At 36.4% G+C, this 20,581-nt stretch overlaps 1 protein-coding gene across 2 annotated transcripts in view; it reads right to left on the bottom strand.

Moving 5' to 3' along the window:
• The window catches only part of CACNA2D1 (calcium voltage-gated channel auxiliary subunit alpha2delta 1), a 496,866-nt gene that overhangs the window by 52,095 nt on the left and 424,190 nt on the right, over positions 1-20,581 (bottom strand). The window contains exons 16-20 of one of the 2 annotated variants that reach the window (XM_075558477.1): positions 17,861-17,941; positions 15,336-15,410; positions 15,032-15,106; positions 8,901-8,972; positions 4,460-4,531 (exon numbers count right to left, since the gene is read on the bottom strand). In XM_075558477.1, the coding sequence (XP_075414592.1) occupies positions 4,460-4,531; positions 8,901-8,972; positions 15,032-15,106; positions 15,336-15,410; positions 17,861-17,941 (375 nt within the window). The remainder of the gene's footprint in view (positions 1-4,459; positions 4,532-8,900; positions 8,973-15,031; positions 15,107-15,335; positions 15,411-17,860; positions 17,942-20,581) is intronic. The other variant, XM_075558479.1, reaches the window with a different exon arrangement.

The raw sequence follows: 20,581 nt of genomic DNA, 5'->3' as shown, positions 1-20,581 counted from the left end.
CTAAGAATTTATAAAAAGAGTGAAACACTCACATTCAAATTATTTGGTCATAAAACATTGCTATATGATTCATCTGTCCTACATTTAAAAATAATGTTTAGCTTTGAAGAAGCAAAGATTCATCCAATAATAAACTTTAAATACATCACTGTTGAATCTTAATAATTGATGGATAAATTGCTAACTTCAAAATTAAAAAGAATATTTCCTGAAAAAATAGAGTTTAATAAAATGAGAATGAAGCTCCTCTATTTATATACAACAATATGTTTCAGAGTAATTCTTAATATAAGAAAATTATGGCAGTATGTCTATATCTAATGTATTATTAGTATATATCTGTTTTTATAAAGAATTAGTCTGTATCATTGAAGTTAAATGAAACAGAGAAAGGAAAGAAAATAAATGCAAATGATTTCAAGGCTATAGAAATCTTTGTAAAATAATCATGGAAAAATATATCTCACCAAGATACAAATCTTTGCTTTGTGGCAACTGAATAAACAACTTTCATTCTCTGTTCTATTGCAAAAGTAAAACCAAACTTGCTGCAATGAATTCTGACCCCTAGTGACGCCTTGTGGGGCTGCTGGGTGCTTGGGCCCTCTGTGGCCGCCACCAATCTACGCAGCTTGTGCTGTACTAAGCCTCTACTTTCCCAAGCATGGCGCCCTTCTCCAGGAAGGTCTCTCTCCAAAGCATGTGAGGGAAGTCTTGCCTTCCTTTCTGCAAGGAGCCTTCTGTCTGTGCTTCTTCCAAGACAGATTTGTTGGTTCTTTTGGCAGGCCGTGGTCTTTCTGGGGTTCAGTATAATTAATTGCAAACAATATAATTCAAATGAAAACATTCTCCTTTTGTCTTATTCAACGTCCAACTTTCACCGGCATATGAAGTGACTCCGAATACCATGGCTAGGATTAGATGCATGCTAGTCCTCCAAGTAGCCTCCCTGCTTTCCGACACTTCAAAGAGGTCTGTGCAGGACACCTGCCCAGGGCAGTAAGTCCTCTGATAGTGTGACTGCGGCTGCTTCCAAGAGAACTGATAGTGGACCCAAGCAAGGCAAAATCCCGGACTATTTCAATCTTTGCTTCGTTTATCACGATGTGTTGTTTCGGTCCAGTTGTGAGAATTTGGGTTTTCTTTCCCTTGAGCTGAAATCCATACTGAATCCTGAACTTCTTGATCTTTACGAGCAAATGCTTCAGGCTCTCCTCACTCTCAGCAAGCAAGGTGTGTCATCTGCGTATCATGGGTGTTAATGAGCCTTCCTCTAATCCTGCTGCCGCATCTTCTTTGTATGGTATGACTACTCTGTTTGCTCAATATACAGACTGAATAAGCACGGTGAGAGACTACAACCCTGGTACACACCCTTCCTTATTTTAAACCAGGCAGCATCCTCCTATTCTGGTCCCACAACTGCCTCTTGATCTTTGTACGAGTTCCACATGAGCAAAATGAAATGCTCTCCAATTCCCATTCTTCTCAAGGCTAGCTGTAGTTTGTTATACTGTGCACAGTCAGATGCCTTTCCAGGGTCAATGAAACACAAGTAAACATCTTTCTGGCACTCCCTGCATTGAGCCAACATCCATCTCACATCGGCAATGATATCCCTTGTCCCACATCCTCTTTTTTATCTGGCCTGAACCTCTGGAAGCTCCCTGTCTATCTACTGCTGTGATCATTGTTGGGAGAACGTCACTATTTTACTTCTATGCAACAGCAATAATGTTGTTCTAGAATTCTAGCATTCTGTTAGGTCACCTGTCTTTAGAATGTGCACATATACGCCGCTCCCATTCATTGGCCACGCAGCTCTCATAGCTGTTTTCCATGTTCTCTGGCAGAGATGTGTGAGTGCTCCCAGTGCTGCATCAGCTTGTTGAAAGGTTTCAATTTGGCTAACACATTCAGTACAGCTTGACATTTGTTCTTCAGTCCCATTGGGTCTTGCTCATGTGCTACCTCTTGAAATGGCTCAATTTTGACTCGTTCTTTTGGGCACAGTAAGTATGCACTTTCCTTCTTTTGATGCATTTTATACCATTCCATATTTTGCCCGTAGAATTTTTCAATATTGCACGTTTGAGCTAGAGTGTTTCTTTAGTTCTTTCGGTGGCAGACCTCCTGAGGGTGCTCTTCCTCTTTGGGTTTCTACGGCTAGGCCTACGGATGTCGCATTACAGTGTTTTACTTTGTCGACTGGAGCTGCCCTGTGGGATTTTCTCTTCAGCTATTTGACTCTATCCTTTCCTCCAATTGCTTTAGTCACTCTATGATTAAGAGCTAGTTTCAGAGTGTCTTCTGACACCCACTTTGATCTTTTCTGGTTTTCCTGTCTTCTTAATGACCTTTTGTTTTCTTCATGAATGGTGCTCTCCCACAGCTCATCCGGTCTTCTGTCATTTGTGTTCTATGCAGCAAATCTGAGTTTGAAGCAACTTTCCAGAAAATTTGTAGCAAAGCAGATCTCAAAATTCAGATGGGATAAATTCAAGTTGTATTTCTGTTCTTGTGGACTTGTTTTGATTTTCTATTGCTTCGACCTGAACTCAGACATGAACAGTTGAGGGTCTGATTTGTAGCAGGCTCCTGGCCAGGGTTTTTCTGGTGATATTTAGTCTCTTCCTGCAGATATAATCAATATTATTTCTCTATTCTGTCTGGAGAAGTCCTCATGTATAGTCACCTCTTGTGTTGTTGAAAAAAAAAGTATTTTAGAGGAAGAAGTCATTGCTTTTACAAAATTCTCTCATGACTTCTCCAGCCTCATCTCTATCACCAAGACCAGATTTTCCAACTACTGTTCCTTCTTTGTTTCCAACTTTTGCAATCTAATCTCCAATAATTATCAATGTATTTGATTATATGATCAGTTTCAGACTGAAGATGTTGATAGCATTCTTCAATTCTGCATCACTAGCTCTCATGGTTGGCGTATAAATATGAATAATAGTTGTATTGAGTTAATTTTCTTGTATGGTGATAGACATTATCCTATTAAACTCAGTATTATACTTCAAGATAGATCTTCAAATGTCTTTTTGATGATGAATGCAACATCATTCCTCATGAAACTATCAATCACAGCAGAGTAAATCATTTTATTTTCTGATTAAAAATTGCCAATAACAATCTGTTTCATCTCACTAACACCTAGAATATTGATATATTTATGTGTTCCATTTAATTTTTGACAGCTTCCAATTTTTGTAGATTTGTGTTTTGTACATTTCAAGTTCTGATTATCAAACAATGTTTGCAGCTCTTCTCATTTCGAGTTGTGCTCAACCAGCAAATACTGTTCCTGAAGGCTTTATTCCTTCCAGAGAAGGCAGATTTTGTTCAGTCATATTTTGAGTTCCTATGGGTCTGAGGGTCTCATCTTCTTGCATGATCTCTGATAATGTTCTCTTCTCTTCATGAGGATTACAGTACCTGACTATGTTTACATGTTATCCATGAGGCTTTCAAAAGAGAATTCAGCAGAACTGGAGAGCCTATTCCTTGTCACATCCTGTTTATATTTTGGAAGGTCTGTTGAAATCTATTCACTTCAGATGTCCCTACTGGTATTTGAAACACCAGTGACATACCTTCCAAAATTACAGCAACACACATGCCACCACATTATGGACAACCGACAATTAGTTAGTATTAATACCATCAAATCGACTGAAACATTATTAACATGACAAGAAAATTAAGTTTTCAAATTTCCTACTAAATTTGGGACTATTATCAAATTAGCTGTCTGGGAAAAATCTCATCATTTTCAGTAAACTCTAGAATGTAAGAGCATAAAGGCATTCAAGTTATAGAAAAATTATTATTGATAGTGTACATATGATGAATACATACTATTTTTTGATGCCTGCAAATCAGGTTCATTTGGGCATACATTTAAGCAGAAATGCTTAATGATTCTATTTTAAATGTATCTTTGCATTGACAATATAGTAAATAATAGTTTGAATGTAGGCATTAAATATTTGATTGCTTATTTTCATGATATCTTATTTAATCTATGGACTATAGACCAATTGAATTTCTGAAGGATATGGCCATGTAAAAAAGTTTACAAATTGAGATAAGTTGGGTGAATATTTTTTTTCAGTTAGGTGTGGGGAGAGGCTCTGTTGAAAACATTTCATATGTGAGCAGGTTAAAATTATTTGAAGCACGTTATGCTACTTATTCTGAGACGTGCTAATAGTAGTGTTTACTACGTTCTACATAAGGAAAACTGTGTAAAGAAAGACTACGTGGTATACTACAGCAAAGAATATGAGGAAATTTGCAGTCCATATCTGACTTTACTTAGATGATTCAGCTACTTTGGGTGAAATTAAACTAAATGTGGTACATGGATTAACAGAAAAGAAAGACAAACTACCAGTGTAAATTGTTATATATATACATATATATATAAAGAGTAAGTCTCCAGTCTTACCTCATCTTGAGATTTAACCAGTGTTCTGAATGTTTTTTCTCCACTCTCTCCATCTATCATTTTAGTCCGAATCTAAGGGAAAATAGAAAAAAGTGACTTCATTTAAGGATCCCAATTGACCAAAGAAGCAGGATTATTAGAAAGTTAGCTTTTCAAGGTTTTATTGAAGACAAATTGAGTAAATCTAGCAGTTGGTTTCACCATTAGTTGTTTGCTGGGAAACTTATGTAAAAGGTGCCACATTGTAATCATGATTCCATTATATTAAAATGAGAAAACAATCTTAATGACCTATTTTCAACCAGCTAATCGATTTCAAAACATTGTTAATGAAAGTACAATCAACTACTTTATGAGATCACCACACTAAAATGTAAAGTACACATGAAGAAATAGATGCATGTATGGAATTAGCAAATGATATAAAATGCCTCCAATTTTTGTATTAACAAATAACCAGAATCATTTGAGTGATCAATTTTTATAAACACAACTCTTATAGTGAAACCTGTGAAAGCTGGAACTGATATGATTAACTTGTTTTTTGGGTTTCTCAAGCTTCCCCCCTCTGAAAGGGTACCGTGTTATTTATTTCTATTGCTCATTGTGGTGGAAATAACTTTCAATGTCATTCTTTGCCAGATTTCCAAGTTAAACTTATTCCAGCTTTGTAATTGTTTGCTTTCCTTTGTTATATTACAGAGGACAAAATAACCAACATCGCACGCGAGAACTCTAGGTTTGAATAGGATGAAAGCCACGTTGATTCCATAGTCTAAGCGAGGAGTTCCTTCACCCCGGAAACACAGCAAGAGCACAGGCCGTCACAAACATTCCAATCTAATGGGCATTCAGTACATTTCACTGAACTTTAAATTCACTATAACTCCTTCAGGGATTTGCATTTGGTTTTTGGTAACTGTAGATAATAAGCAAACAAACTATACTGTTACTATAAGAAATCATTTAAATTTAAAGAATAGGTAATTAGTATAATTTAGCTGCACTAATCTGTGAAAGTTTAGAATAGATTCAGCTTCTAGTTTAAGTTAGGATGAGTTTAAGAATAGTAGAAAAGAATTTAGATGAGTCCTTTGCTAATTTTTTTGTATATGTTACCTCATTCACTCATTACACTAATGGAGGGGTACCTGAAGCTCAGAGAAGTTAAACAAGGCCATTTTTTTTTCACTCAATGGAGCAAGAAGTTCACCAACCAAGCTCTTCACCATTACACTCTCCTATTTCAATATATCAAACACCATATCACAAACATCATTCATCATCGAAAACATCCTGGCCCTCTACTACAGTGTAGAATAATATGCAAAGGGGAGGTAATTATCATATAAAAAAAGAAAGGCCCTAAACAAGATCGGTGACATACTGACTGGAAGAAGAGGCGAGAAGAGGGTTAAGGGGAACTAGAAACTCACAGACCAAGCTCAGGTTTAAGGGAATAAATGGAGGAAAATGCGTAAAGCAAATACAAATGCAAATGAAAAATTGAGACAATTTATAAAAGAAAGATGGTGGGTTATACATAGATATGAACCAGAAGCCACAACCCAAACCCAAACCCATTGCCATGAGTCCATTCCAATGATAGAGATTCTGAATGGGGCTTTCAAGGCTGTGGATCATTATGGGAGCAGAGCGCCTCATCATTCTCATGAGAAATGGCTGGTGAGCTGGAACTGCTCATCATGCGGTCATCAGCACAATATGTAACCAACTCATTAGGCCACCGGGCCTCTGTAGTCATACAAATAATCTTAATCGGGATTTTGTCACTCAAGAGCTTGTGTGAAACCATGGCTCTACTATAAGTCATCTCAAGTTTATGATGGGGCTCTGTTCTGATGGCTCTGTCATAAGTGAGTTCTGTTGTAACTCAAATAGCTCATATATTCAGAGTTTGCATTATGATTGCCTTTTATTATAAATATTTTTATAAGTACAATATTTATTTGCATATTTACAGATATGATGATATGAACAAATTACATGCTGCATTATTGCTTGCACTAAATATTATTAACATTAAAATATATATGTAACAGCAGACAAATGAATAGCAGAAAAAATTGATGGTCACATCATAACTCCAATATCTCTTTTAAGCAGGGGCTACTTATATTTAATGGCTGAATAAATGGAAAGCAAGCTATTTGATCTCTTTGTACTTGAACACCGCATTGTTGTTAAGTGCTGTCAAGTTGGTTCCAATTCATAACAGCATGGTTTCCAACAAAACAAAACACTGCCTGCTGCTGCACCATGCTCACTGCCATTGCTACGCACGAGCCACGGTGCCAATGTGTATTGAAGGTATCCCGTTATGCTGTCTCTGCTCTACTGGGCGTGAAGTATTTTGTTCCAGGAGTAGACCTTCCTATTGACATGTTGACAGGACTGTAGATGAAGTCTTGCCACACGTGCTTCTAGGGCGCGCTCTGGCTGCACTCCTTCTCAGGCAGATTTGTTCCTTCTCCTGCATTGCACGGTCTTTGGATACTTTTACCCAAATCTTAACTCAAAGGCATGAAATCTTCTTTTGTTCCCTTATTAATTGTCCAGCATTTGCATACATTGAGGCAATTGAAAGTATCGTTGCTTCGCTTAGGCCCATCTCAGTTCATAGAGTATTGCTTTTGATTTTTTAATAATTTTAAAAGGTCTTGCGCAGGAGATTTTCCCCATGCAATCTACCCTTGTTTAATTCCTTGACTGTTTCTTTTATGATTTTGGATCTAGGCAAAATGAAACCTTTAATAATTTCAACACTTTCTCCACTTAACAGGATGCTGTTATTGGTGCAGATGTGAGAAGCTGAGTATCTTTATCTTGAGGTGGAACGCACACTGAAAGTAGGAGTCTTTGGCCTTCAGCCGTGAACGCTGCACATACTCTCGGCTTGAGGCAAGCCAGGCTGTGTGTTAGCTGAAGTACTGCAGATTGTTCATGGGTCTTCCTTGAATGCTAATGCATGTTATTCATATTGTCCAGTTTCTCAGATTAACAAACAGATCAACATACCAAATAAATAAGAAAAGTTATATCCTAGACAAAATTAAAAAAATTTAAACCACATAATATCTCTTGCTCTCTTCAAACAACTGTATTTTGTTCCATATACAGGTTCCACATGAGCACTATAAATCATTTTGAAATTCCAGTTCTTTGCAATATTATCTATAATTTCTTAGGATCCAACGTGGAATGCCTTTATATAGTCAATAAAATACAAACAAACATTTTTCTGGTATTCTCTACTTTCAACCTAAATCCATCTCACATCTGCAACTAAACGTCATTCCATACCCACTTCTGAATTTGGCTTGAATTTCTGGTAGCTCTCTGTCGATATACTCGACGGCAACCAATTTTGGACTATCTTCAGTAAAACTCTGTGTGATATTAATGACATTTTAGATGATTTCTGCATTCAGTGGCTTCATCTTTCTGTGGAATGTAGGCCTCTTCTAGGCGGTTGGGCAGACAGCCGTCTTCCACCTGCCTTGGCATGAGGGCTTCCAGTGCCGCATCCATTTTCTGAAACATTCCAACAACATTCTATACCAAGGCCTTCAGTGGAGCCTGGGTGTTTTCAGTACCATTGGTTCTTGAGCATATGCTACCTTTGGAATGGCTTGAATATCAAGCGATTCTTTTTGGTACAGTAACTGTGCATTGCGTCCACCATCTTTTGATGCTTCCTGTAATATTTGGTGCACATAATTATTCAATATTGAAACTTGAGGTGTGAGGGTTTACTTGTTTATTTTTATTCCTTCAGTTCTTTCCGCTTGAGAAATGCTGGACATACTCTTCTCTTTTGGTTTTGTAACTCCAGATGCTCAATAAAATAGATACAACAATAGCACTTACTTCAAAGTCTTTTGAAAACCCATGTTTGAGGTATATTATATATTTAATACATGTTAGTGTTATTGTCACTGCTACAATGAATTCTTACTGTTATTACAAAAGATAATTCAGAGGAAATACATGGGGTTTTTGGTTTTCAAATAAAATTAAAATTGACTGAATATTGTGTATAAACATAGTCACACTTCTCTATAAGCTGTTAATTATCTAATTGGGTCACCTGCAATGTTTCTTCCATTTCTACAGAAACATCTTTATCTTTATGGTTTTTATTGTTATTTGTAAGTTTGAAAGGCACTTATATCCCTATCCTTGAATAGACAAAGAAGAAAACAAGGACAAAATAACGGAGGCCACCACCAACCCCCATTCTGTATTCCTTAAAGATCATGTTCTGAATGGGATAGTCCAGGAACTGTAATTTTGAGAATCAAGGAACATTCATCTGTGTGAGGCAGCCCCACACAGTGAAGCTGTCTAGATGTGTCTCTGGGAGGGAGGGGCTCTAGCTTCTGACCTGAAGGCTTTCTTTGGCTCTGATCACACTCACCTCCTCTTTAATAGCATTTTCCAATTCTGCATCAAGGAAATCCAACGTTACTGGCTCCTGAGATTTAGGGTTCTACGCACAAAAATATAATAAGTAAGTAGATAGGATAATGTAAAATGATTTAATGTGCATGACTATTCAATGACAATTTAAATACAAAAAATTCTGTAAAAAGTACTTACCGCAGATATATAAAAGTTTTTCCACATATTTTTTAACAAAAACACACACACAAACACTAAATTTCAAGAGCTAGATATCTGAGTTTTAAGCAGATAAAATTTTGTTGTGTTAGATAGTACATTTATAATCACCAGAATATAACTTTTGAAAAATGCTCTCAAAACATATTCCTTTGTTAATCAGACAAAATATGGGCATTTCTAACTTATCAAAAAGCCATTTGCTATTCTATAAAGAAATCTAGAATTCTATGAGGGGAAAAATGTTGTTTTTATCTAAATTTACTAATTAAAATAAGCTCTTCCTTCTTGAGATATATAGAAAACCTGCACATTTAATGTATATGTTGAATCCTAGAACTTTATATCACATTATATCACACTCAAATTAAGATAAGATTTTATATTAAAACTTGTGATCATGGTATAAATATTTAAGTCTAGATAAGATATAATTAATATGTAAAGATAACAACTGGTGAACTCAACAAATACCATTTCTTGCTTCAACAACTACAACTTTCCAGAATATTAGATTTCTTATTTGTAATAATAATGAAGTTTTATTTATAATAAGATATACGATTTATTTCTTTATATTATTATAACAAAAGAACCCATTTGCCTGACAAGTTTATCTCATATGAGATAATTTAACTTCTCAATCATAAAATGAAAGCTCAACGAACTATTTGGCATGTAAAGACCTTGTCATATTACCTAAGCTATTTCGTATGGTATTAGAGAGTTCTAAAGTTTAGTAGAATAAAAAAATCTGAATATATTTGAAATTTTATAGCTGTACATTTTTATAATGTAAATTTTTGGTATTTACTAAAATAAACATGATCAAAATCTAAGAAATAATTAAATAATAACAAAAACATAATGGGTTAGCATAAGTTATTAATAGTTCAATAATGTCAGCCTCCTAGGCCTTTACAAACTATATTTAAGTCATTAATATGCTAATTACTGTTTCATGAGGATAAACTACCAAAGACACTAATTTTAGTTAAAAATGTATTTATTTTATAATTATGACAAAACTATCTTCCTAAAAATAGTAGTTATAATAATAAAACCTTAAGATTTTCATTGCTTTTGATGAAGGAAGAATCTTAATGGTAAATTAAAAATGATTTTGGTATTTTTATTGAAAATATTCACTGTTTATAACTCTTTCTATAGAAGGAAAGTTCAATCACATTAGAAATAAATATTAGATTATTTTAGTAGGTGTAAATACTGACAATTGTTTGGACAGTATCACATTTTTTGCCTCAGAAGTAAATAATTCATGTGAAGTAAAGCATATTTCATTTGAAGAAAATAAAAATCAACACTGTAAAACTTGCTATATCATTGTTTTCAAAGGAAAACATCGAAGGTCCCCGGCAGAGGGAGACTCTAATATCTACTGTATTGTCCACAAATTCTTATTCGGTGTTTCAGGGAACAAGCGAATCATTTCACACAAGCACCGTCATTGCCATTAAAATGTAATGCACTCGCAAAACCACAATTGAAATCATCAAAATGATAAAATGTAAACAGAAATAAGAACATTATCTTACATGCAATGGATCATGCATGGCATGATCACACCCCAACAGCATGCAGGGAGGCATTGTCAAGAAGAATTGGCAATACGCAGACCATGGCCCAATCCAACATACAAAGACAGAGAAGAAAAGGAAATGATAAAAGGAAAACGTCAATGCATAAGTTCTGTACTTTTAAATGGCAGTCTAGCGGGCACCAAGAAAAGAGAGAGAAACAAAAATAACAGTCTGAAGAGCAACACCCCGGAAAGAGAAGGCCCAGAGAAGTAAGACCTGGGACACAGGTCTGGGCTTTAATAATTTTGCATGATATTCCAAATATCAAACACTTCTTGATTAAAAATTATATTTCAACTAGCATGATTGTGCTGTCAACTTGTAAAATAAAATGAAAGGTAGAATACAACATTACTAATGTTTAAAAATTGAAATAATTATGAGTTGGTGTTGTTATCAAAATATTAAATGTTTTTATTTTAATTTCCCCAATGAAGAAACTATGTGTGCCTGCTAATTTGCCATTTGGGATTTTTGTAGAAGTAAATAAAAAAGAAAACACACCAATTTTCAGGTTGTTTTTCTTTTTATTACATCACAATATGTTCATGCATATTGCTACCAAAATGTAAATTTCTCTAAATTATTCATGATGTCACAGAGAATAATTTAAATAATGAAAAAGAAACATGCAGAAAGAGTAACATAAAACAATTCACTATATCAAGAAAAACATAAACATAATTCAATTTCCATAGGAATAAAACAGTTATTTTATATTTTAAAAACATTCAGATGCTTGGGTCCCATTCTAGGCCAAATTAAATGAGAATATTTATGAGATGGTGCTTGGGACCTATAGCGATCTATATTTTTATCTCTTGATATGTCAATTTTCTGGGTGAATATACTTCATAGGGTGGACAATGATTGGTCAATGCGCCTGTCTTCAGAAGAAACGAAAGTACTGAGGGACTGAGTGAGCTACTCAAGGGTAAAAGCAAACTGGACTTCAGTTTTACTAATCCATAGGTCAATTATCTCTTCATACTATACCACCTTTGCATTCAAAAATTACCAAGTCCTTTTTTAAAAACAGTAGGTTATGAACAAAAATTAATATTACATTGGGTTTTCTTTGGAATTCTAAATTCTTTAAATAAGCTATGATGAACTGCACGTAGTATCCTTTATGCCTGCTAGTTTTTAGTATGCTCATGGAAATACACGGGTGTTTCAAAAAGCCATGGAAAAATGGATTGAAAGATAACTTTATGAAGTTCCCTTATATAATAACTTTAAAATTTTGTTGTCCAGAGGAAAAAAAATGTTTGCAATGTTTACCAGGAAATAAAAGTTCTGACTATTTATGTGATAATCAGGACATTTTTAATAATATGAAGGAATTTTTTTTGTAACTTCAAATCCAAAAAGTGACACTGAGAAAAATAGATTTGCTTTTGCTTAGCCTTTAGGTTTTCTTAATATCCACATCAGAATTTTATTTTTATTTCCACCCTGAGGTTAATTGTACAAGCCCCTTGTTAGGTTTACGCAGATTTGATATTAACTTAACAATGCATAATTGCAGGCTTCTTTTTAGAAAGCCATCTCATCATGATTACTCTAAGGTTAACATAACTATTACATTGTTTGCTAGCAATATTTGGTTAGCTGACACATACCCCCTGTTATCATTAATAATATTTTCACCCAGTTGGCTGAGACGATGCTCATCAAATTTCATGCTCTTAAAGCTTGGTGTCAGGAAAGGAAGCATTTCTATATGACAATTAAACATTTTAAAGACCAGAAGCTTCATTTCAACTCTGATTCAGCAAATATAAATTAATTAGCAATGCTAAGCCTAACTTCATTCACAATTACCTGGACATTGGGTCTCCTTTTCCTTAAATTAACTGTTGGTATACCTACGCCAATAGGCTGAAGTAACAGAAAAATTGTAATGCATCATATATCAGGATAAGTAAGGGTCCTATCCAATAGGCAATTTTGGTAAGCTATTTCCTTGATGAAAAAAAAATCTCACTGATCTACTTGGGATTCAAAATATTTGGTAGTCAATAAAGCTTAAAAATATTCTTGAGTACAAAATTTTATGCCAGTAAGTTAACATCAAAATTCTTTTGAACATAGTGACTGTAACTTTTTTTTTCAAGAAAGGTTTCTATTTGGGAATTGAAACAGATGGTTTGTTTTGGACAACATTTTTGCTGACTCAAAATCAAATCCATAAATGAAACAGGAATTTTTATAATTTACATGATCTAAATGTGTTATAAAATTGTAGGACAGTGAAGGCTTTATTCTTGACCTCCTGTAATTTGTGCCTTTTATATTATTAAGAAGTGATACTAAAACACTACATAGTTTCACATATATACTTTTTGAAATTAACAGGAAATTAAATGCTAACATTTTAGATTTAAATGGTAACTCATGAAACTTAGATTACTGACAATATCCTGCTAAATGCTTTTTAGAATTGATCAAAATGAGGTATCTAATAAGAAGGCCAGTTAGTACATTCCAATTATGCAAAATGGAGGGATTTCAGAAAACATCAGACTACACAACTCAACATTTGTCACAAAGTAAAAAGATGGTTACAGTACTCTCATACAATTAGTATCGGTTCTTTAGAAAAGTAAATAGGTAAAATGATGTTTTCTAACAATATATATATATTTACGTACACCCACCAAAAGTACCCCACTACTGACTTTGCGAAAGCAACCCTATATAAAGTTTCTGAGGCTATAAATCTTGACCAGAGCAGAAAAAACGCATCTTTCTTCTGGGGTGCGGTTTCAACCACAGCCCAGCACAAAGCCCACTACATTAAAGGTTCCTCAGAGAGAGGCACTGATTGCATCACTCTCAAAATTCCTTTCTGTCCCATGATATATTTTGATGTGGGGTGGGGAGTAAGAGCTGTGACCCAGAAGCAGGGGTCTCTCACACCCTGTCTTTGTTCGCCACGTTCCATTCTGCCGGTTCTCAGGGGACGTCAGGTATGGGACAGTAACCTAAACTCTTAACGGTGCCGAAATACTGCACTTTGAAAAACTACTACAAGATGAGTCATTAAAAACATGTAAAGAGATGGATTTTTCAGCTATGGAATAAAGGAAAGGATGTTTGACCAGCTATCCACAAATACTCGAGTAGAAATTTCACTGGTATGGCGAGCTAAGGATAATCTGAACACGGCCTATCCAAAAAGGATCGTCAATGGCCGCGGAGGGCGTGGCAACCCCAGGTGGCCTCATGAGCTGCACAGTGGAGCTGAGCGGCGTAGCTGTGTAGTTGTGTGTTTCAACAGTAAAATCTTTCACACAAACAGGCTGTCAGACCTTGGTCTCTGGTGCTGCATCTCAACTGTCAACCTTTCTATCTACCGCAAGGAGCAGACCTTTTGTGTCACCCAAGACCCCTAAAACAAACCTGTTGCCATCAAATTTCTCTTAATTACTATTTACTTTAACCATATTTAAATCACATAACTTTACATACGTGTCTTAGACTGTCACTAACACTGAGCACGCGTGAGCTGCATGCACCCGTCTCTACGCCTTTCCAGGCATTCTTTAAATTGCTTTCAATGTGACTTTGAAAGTTAAGCAATCACTTGCAGGTGTTCAAAAATTAAAATCATGTAGAGATATCCTACTGATGTTCACTTCTGCATCGATACATTTTGCCCGACCTTTGAAAAGTTAATGTGCAATGAAAGGAGCTGAATGCTACCTTTTATGGAAACAGATTATACTTTGGGAACTGGGTACTAAAACTAGGATGGATGAGATGGTTCCTCTAGGAGATCGTCTCACCTCCACATTAATTTACGCAGCACATTCTTCCTAATTCTGAAGCCTAACCTACGGAGTGTTACTCTTAAATTTCACACTTATCTTCACAAATCTGTTGGAGAAAAGAAAAGGAAAAACCAACAAGAACAACAACTCTGGGAGGGGGCAGCGGAGATATTCCCCAGAAGAGAGAGGAGGTGGGAAATGAGACCGGGCCCAGAGGCACGTGACTAACGTGGATCAGGTTCATGGCCACGTCTATAGCAAGTGATCTCCACTGTCTCACCAAAGTCAGAAATGGGACGTACGAAATTGAGGTAAGGGAAGTGAAAATTGCTACCTGTAGCTGACAATGTTGGGTCAGCTAAACTGGCGGGGAAATGGTAATTGCTTTCCCACTATTGTGTATCCTAAACCACCCTCCTGTCATGTAATGAACAACGCCACTGCAAATGTCTTTTATACAAGTGTTACATAGCGAATTTTAAAAGGCAAACCAATTATAGCATTAATTTTACTGAAGACTAGGAGCTGTAAACAAAATATATACATACCTTCGGCTGAAGATTTGGGTGTAATAACACATACCCATTAGGATCGATTGCAAAATAATAGCCATTGGGGCATAGCTGAAAAAGTAATACAACACATCCCAAATCACATACTGAATGCACATTTTAAAAATTAAAACTGGTGACATATTTTATAGCAAGACACAGGAGCATATGGTATTTTCACGGTTTATTTTAAAGATGATTTTAATCGTATTTTAAAGAAGAATTGCTAAAGTGATTTGTGTCCAAGCTAAATTGGCAGATTTCTGAAATATAAAATGCACCAAAAGAATATGCAACTTACTGTAAACCGTGGTGTCAATCTTTTAATGTCTTCCAGTGACACATCAACTCCCATCACTCCAAGAATCAACTGATTCTAAAATAAGATGGCAAATTGTTACTATATTTTATACAAAAGTAATATATTTCTCAACAAGTATCATACACAATTATGATATTGTTTTGCTCCAAACATGACTGAGTTATATCCTAGTTTAAATATACATATCAGATGAGGCTTCCAGACACATTCTTGATTGACATTAATAATCACTCTTTAAATACATTACAGTGGGAATTGTAGTGGTAATGTATGACAAGGAGGCAATATGGAAAATTGTGGTTATACTTATTTATGGAACACAAATAATAATTAGGGACACTCATTATTAAATTAATGCAACATCTTAGTTTATAGTAAGATAGCTCATGCAATTTGTAAACACACATGAGAAGGGGGTCAGAGATTTTTTCCTTTTATTTTTGTGTTAGCAATACTTAAGATCTCCAACTATTAAAGAGTGAAAGTTGTAAGAGTTAAAAGTTAAAAAGGAGTTCAAAAGAGATTTATAATAACTGAACAAATAATGCTTAAGAGTAAAAGACTTCATTATATCATAAATGGAAAATAAATATCCTTTCAAGTAAGAAATGTCACCTGAATTTTGTAATGAATATTTAGGATTTAAAATAACTTCTCCTGCAGTATGAAACGTCTTTTTAATCATGTTAAGGAACAGAACTGCAACCCTCGGTTTAAATCAAAATACAGAAGGCAATTTTGAAAACTAAGATACATCTATTAAGTAGGTGGCATTTTATTATATTGCTAATAAAGCAATGGAAACAATCAATCAAGCAACAGAAATCAGGCATATGCCTGGAACTCATTAAGCATTTTTACTGTATCTTAAAAATTATTAAACCATGATAAAAGGATTCATATAAATCAGTTCTTTAACCTTCATGATTTAACATCTATTGCTTGGATTTTAGTTTAGCTTCAATATATACATCTGAAAGAGTACGTAGAAAATTATGGCTATAAATCATAAAATCCTTTGTTAATAAACTTATGAAAATGTGAAGCTATTGCTCTTAACAATTTTTCCATCTAGATCTATATGTTTTTGAAATGGCTTCCATTCCTCATTCTTCCTGAAGAATTCTGAAGTTTCAAAATTTAAATTGAGTCAAAATTTCAAAACCAAAACGGAGTGTGAAGGGACAAGATCAGGGCTGCAGGGCGGCACGTGTTCAATTCTCACAGGGCAGCCTTTGCTGCTCTTGAGCAATGAGCAGGTGCATGGTTGGAACAGGCAATTTCCTTGATAAAGCTCTCCTGGCCTTGATGCACCAATTCTGGTTTCTGTTTTCTTAAAACTTCTTTATAATACATCTTTGTGATCATCCTCTGTCCTTTGAGAAAGTCCTTTGCAAGTCGTCCTAAACCAGTGGCTCTCAATCTTCCTAATGCTGTGACCCTTTAATACAGTTCCTCATTGCGTGGTGACCCCCAACCATAAAATGAGTTTTGTTGCTGCTTCGTCACTGTACTTTTGCTACTGTGACGAACTGGGTGACTCACGGGAAAGGATCCACAGAGGTCGAGACCCGCTGCCTTAAACAGTCAACACACTTTCCGAGCAGACCTCCACCTTGATTGTATAACGAGCCAAGCAAATCTCTTTGGAAGACAATTTTTTTTGATTGGCTCTTTTTAATAAAGGTGCCCTAATGAGTCTAAGACAAGTCTGTTACTGAGATAACTTGTCTGCAATCATTCGTTTTGTTTGGAATAAATCTAGACAGGCACGAACTGGGGCCCCAGCTGCCATGCTTTTAGACGTATCCTGGCACGCATGAGAACCATTGCGAGACCGTCTCCGGACTGGGCAGTGTTTTCTCTGCTGTATACAGAGCTACTGTACGTCACCATCCCCCCGAGGCACGTGACAGCAACGAGGATGCTTTCTTGACTTAAACATCACCATGGTTTCACTCTTTAGATTCTTTTCTGGACTCTATGGATAGCTGAGATTTATTCGGAACATATGCACAGAATATTGTACATGAATCATGTAATGGTTTCCAGAGTCTGGAACTGCAGGCCCATCAAAACTGAAACTGAAAACGAAACGAAACTCATTGCCACCCAGTTGACTCAGACTCCAAAGTAACCCCCCATGAGACAAGGCAGAACTGCCCCTGCGGGATTCTGACTGTGACTTGTTACCCAAATGGAAAGCTCCCAGGGAGCGACTGGAGGTTTCAAACAGGGACCTTGCAGCCCAATGAGTAACCACTGTGCCGCCAGGGAGGGTGCCCGTCAAGTCACAGTTAAACAGAACCAAGTTCAGTTGTGGCTTCGGGGCAACAGAGTTTGACCTTTTTTCCCTTTTCCAGGTGATTATCATGTAGCCGGCTGTTGACCTTACAAGACAGTTAGAGTGTATGTATTTCCTTAGAGAAGTTTCTTATCCACATTGAGCTCCAGTGTCACAGTTTATCATGCATTGTTATTTATGTTATCAATTAACTTTTAACCTTTATATTTCCTTTATTTTCATCTTGGCCACCAGTAATGTTGAAGACCGGAAGTGTTCCAGTAATGACAAGTCCTAGTTCCTAAAATTAAGAGAGCAAAGGCAAATGAAAGTTAAAATTTGAACTTTCCAACAGCATTAGCCTTTGAGGGTTTTTTTTTGACATTGTATCTTATATTTACTTTATAAAGAGCCACAAATAATCCAGCAACTAATTTTATGTATCTATTAAAGCCAATTAACAGAAATGGTAGGAAGAATCTGGATGTTAGTTCCTGAACATACTTGTCTAAAATAATACTCCAGAAGAGCACTAGGAATAACTAAAAGTAAAGATCAACTTAAACACATAATCAACAATAATCAACAGTATCTAGACATATCTTTTTTTTAACCTAAACATTTCTGTAACTTTGCCACTGCCTTTTAAAAATCAAAACTAGTTCACCTGATAATATGGTCTTCCATGAATGGAGCTATACTAAAATATTATTTTAAGTAGTCTATTTACATTACCTTGTAACTGCATGGTTAATTCTTTTTTGCCCTAAGTCAATGTGATAAGTCGCAAACGTGCAGCAGAACAGCATTAACAATAGAAGAAGAATGCTATTGAAACTGCATTTCTGGGCTGTGTTAGGTGGATGTCAGGATTTTCAAAAGAAGCAACATTGTTTCTAAATCGATTCCAGCTGCTGTTCACTCACTCCTGACTCCTGGTGACCACCTGGGTATCAGAGAACTGGGCTCCACAGACTTTTCCGTGGCTCGTCTTCCCACGGTCGATCATTGGACCTCACTTCCAAGGCCCCTCTGCGGGAACTCAAACCACCAACCTTTTAGTTAGCAGAGGAGGACTGACCTGTGCTTCCCCACCAAGGAACGCCCTGCCCGTGCAACTCAGCCTCTGAAATACCCTAGGCCTTAGAATCATGCAGTTGAGAAAACAAAAACAATGGGAGGCGAGTTGGTTAGGGAAAGCCATCATAGAGAGGCTTCCAGAAGAATGGAAGAAACCAAGTTGCTCGTGACCTATAAAGACTACGACAAAAACAAGCAAACAAATGAGCACAAAAACTACATATTGTTGGGCGGATCGTGGTATGCTCCTCGACTCTCTGTCTTCTGAAGCCAGACATTCCAAAATGAAGTCACTGATTATTTATACAAATTGATTTTCACAATGAAAATATTCTACTTTAATAAAGTCAAAATTTAGGAAAACTCATGAAACTGATATCCAGAAGGTAATTCAGTACAGTTATCTTTTGGTGAACTTTCTAGTTGAGTAATAGTTTGTAGGTACAATTTTTAAAATGTTATATAATGTATAGTATACATGGAAAAAGTTTTTCTTTGCATCACTTTTGCATAGTTCAAAATACCATTGTCTGCTTCCAAAACCCTAACACATACCCCAAATGGTATACCAGATTACTAACATATTAGCCATTCACCCATGAGCTTATTGATACTGCACTTGCATTTTCTCCGCCATTTCTTGGGTAAACCATAAAGGTGCATTCTCTCCCTAGGTACTGCGCAGTGACTAGAGTCCAGAATGAAATAAACAGGTCGTATGGCCTGCTTGGGTTTACTCGATTTCTATTTTCTAGGCATGCATTTCTAAAATAAAGATCCTCACTTTATCTTCTAAGTGACAATGGTCTGCTTTTCTGAGCCTTCCGCAATATTCCCCCACATAGTACAGCCTCCAGAAGTACCCTAGCTTAACTTCCACCGCCTCCCCAGGACTCCCTTCCTCCTAGAAGGCTTCCTCCCTGGGCGGATGCTCACTTCTCATCCTCAGTGATGAACACACAATCCCTCTTGGCTCACAGGGTCTGGTGCAATGTTACCATCTTTATAACTAGTCCTTGCCCCTAACTAAACTTGGGCTCGTTCTTTTGAGTTCCAGAGCTCTTCCAACTCTCTCTGAGCTGTACTTTGTTTCGGGTCCTTTTTTAGGTCTTCCTTGGTGATACAGCTAAAGGAGGCCTTCAGAAAGTTCCTGGAAAAGGGGAATTGAGAGAATGGAATTTTTCATGAACTTTCAACAGCCATCTCAGATGATGTGGGCAATATGTGGGATCTGCTTGCACTAGTGGCTACCGCGGTGGGTCAAGCATATCAACTGTGATGATGGGACGGGACCAGCCAGGGTTTCATCCTGCTGTTCATGGGTCACAGTGGCAAGTCAGCCTGACTCTACCATACTAACAACAATGAATAAATATGAATAAAACATATAATGTGCTGTAAGGTGCCATCAGGTTGGCTCCAACCTTGTGCACAACAGAGGGAAACGGCATGGTACAGCGCCATCCTCACAAGTGTTCCTGTGATGCAGCCACTGCGTCCATCCATCTCACCAAGAGCCTTCCTCCTTTTCACCACCCCATCCACTTCATCTAGCATGATGTCCTTCTCCAGGGACTGGTCTCGCCAGACAGTGTGTTCAAAGAGTGTAAGACCAAGTCTTTCCACCCTTGCCTCTATGGAGCACTCTGGCCTTACTTCTTCCAATAGAGATAGGTTATTCATTCAGCAGTCCATGGTATTTTCAATATTCTTCTCCAGCACCACAATTCAAATGCAAATGTATAATGGTGACACATAATTCTCAGGTCAGCAAAAAGAATTCTTTAAGTGTCTACTGGACAGCGATTTCTTCAGTCCCTTTTGTTTTCATTTCAAATAAGTTCAACTTGTATAGCAACAT

The sequence above is a fragment of the Tenrec ecaudatus genome, chromosome 9, assembly GCF_050624435.1.
Source record: "Tenrec ecaudatus isolate mTenEca1 chromosome 9, mTenEca1.hap1, whole genome shotgun sequence".
Lineage (NCBI taxonomy): Eukaryota > Metazoa > Chordata > Mammalia > Afrosoricida > Tenrecidae > Tenrec > Tenrec ecaudatus.
This window is presented reverse-complemented; position numbering and strand designations above follow the sequence as displayed.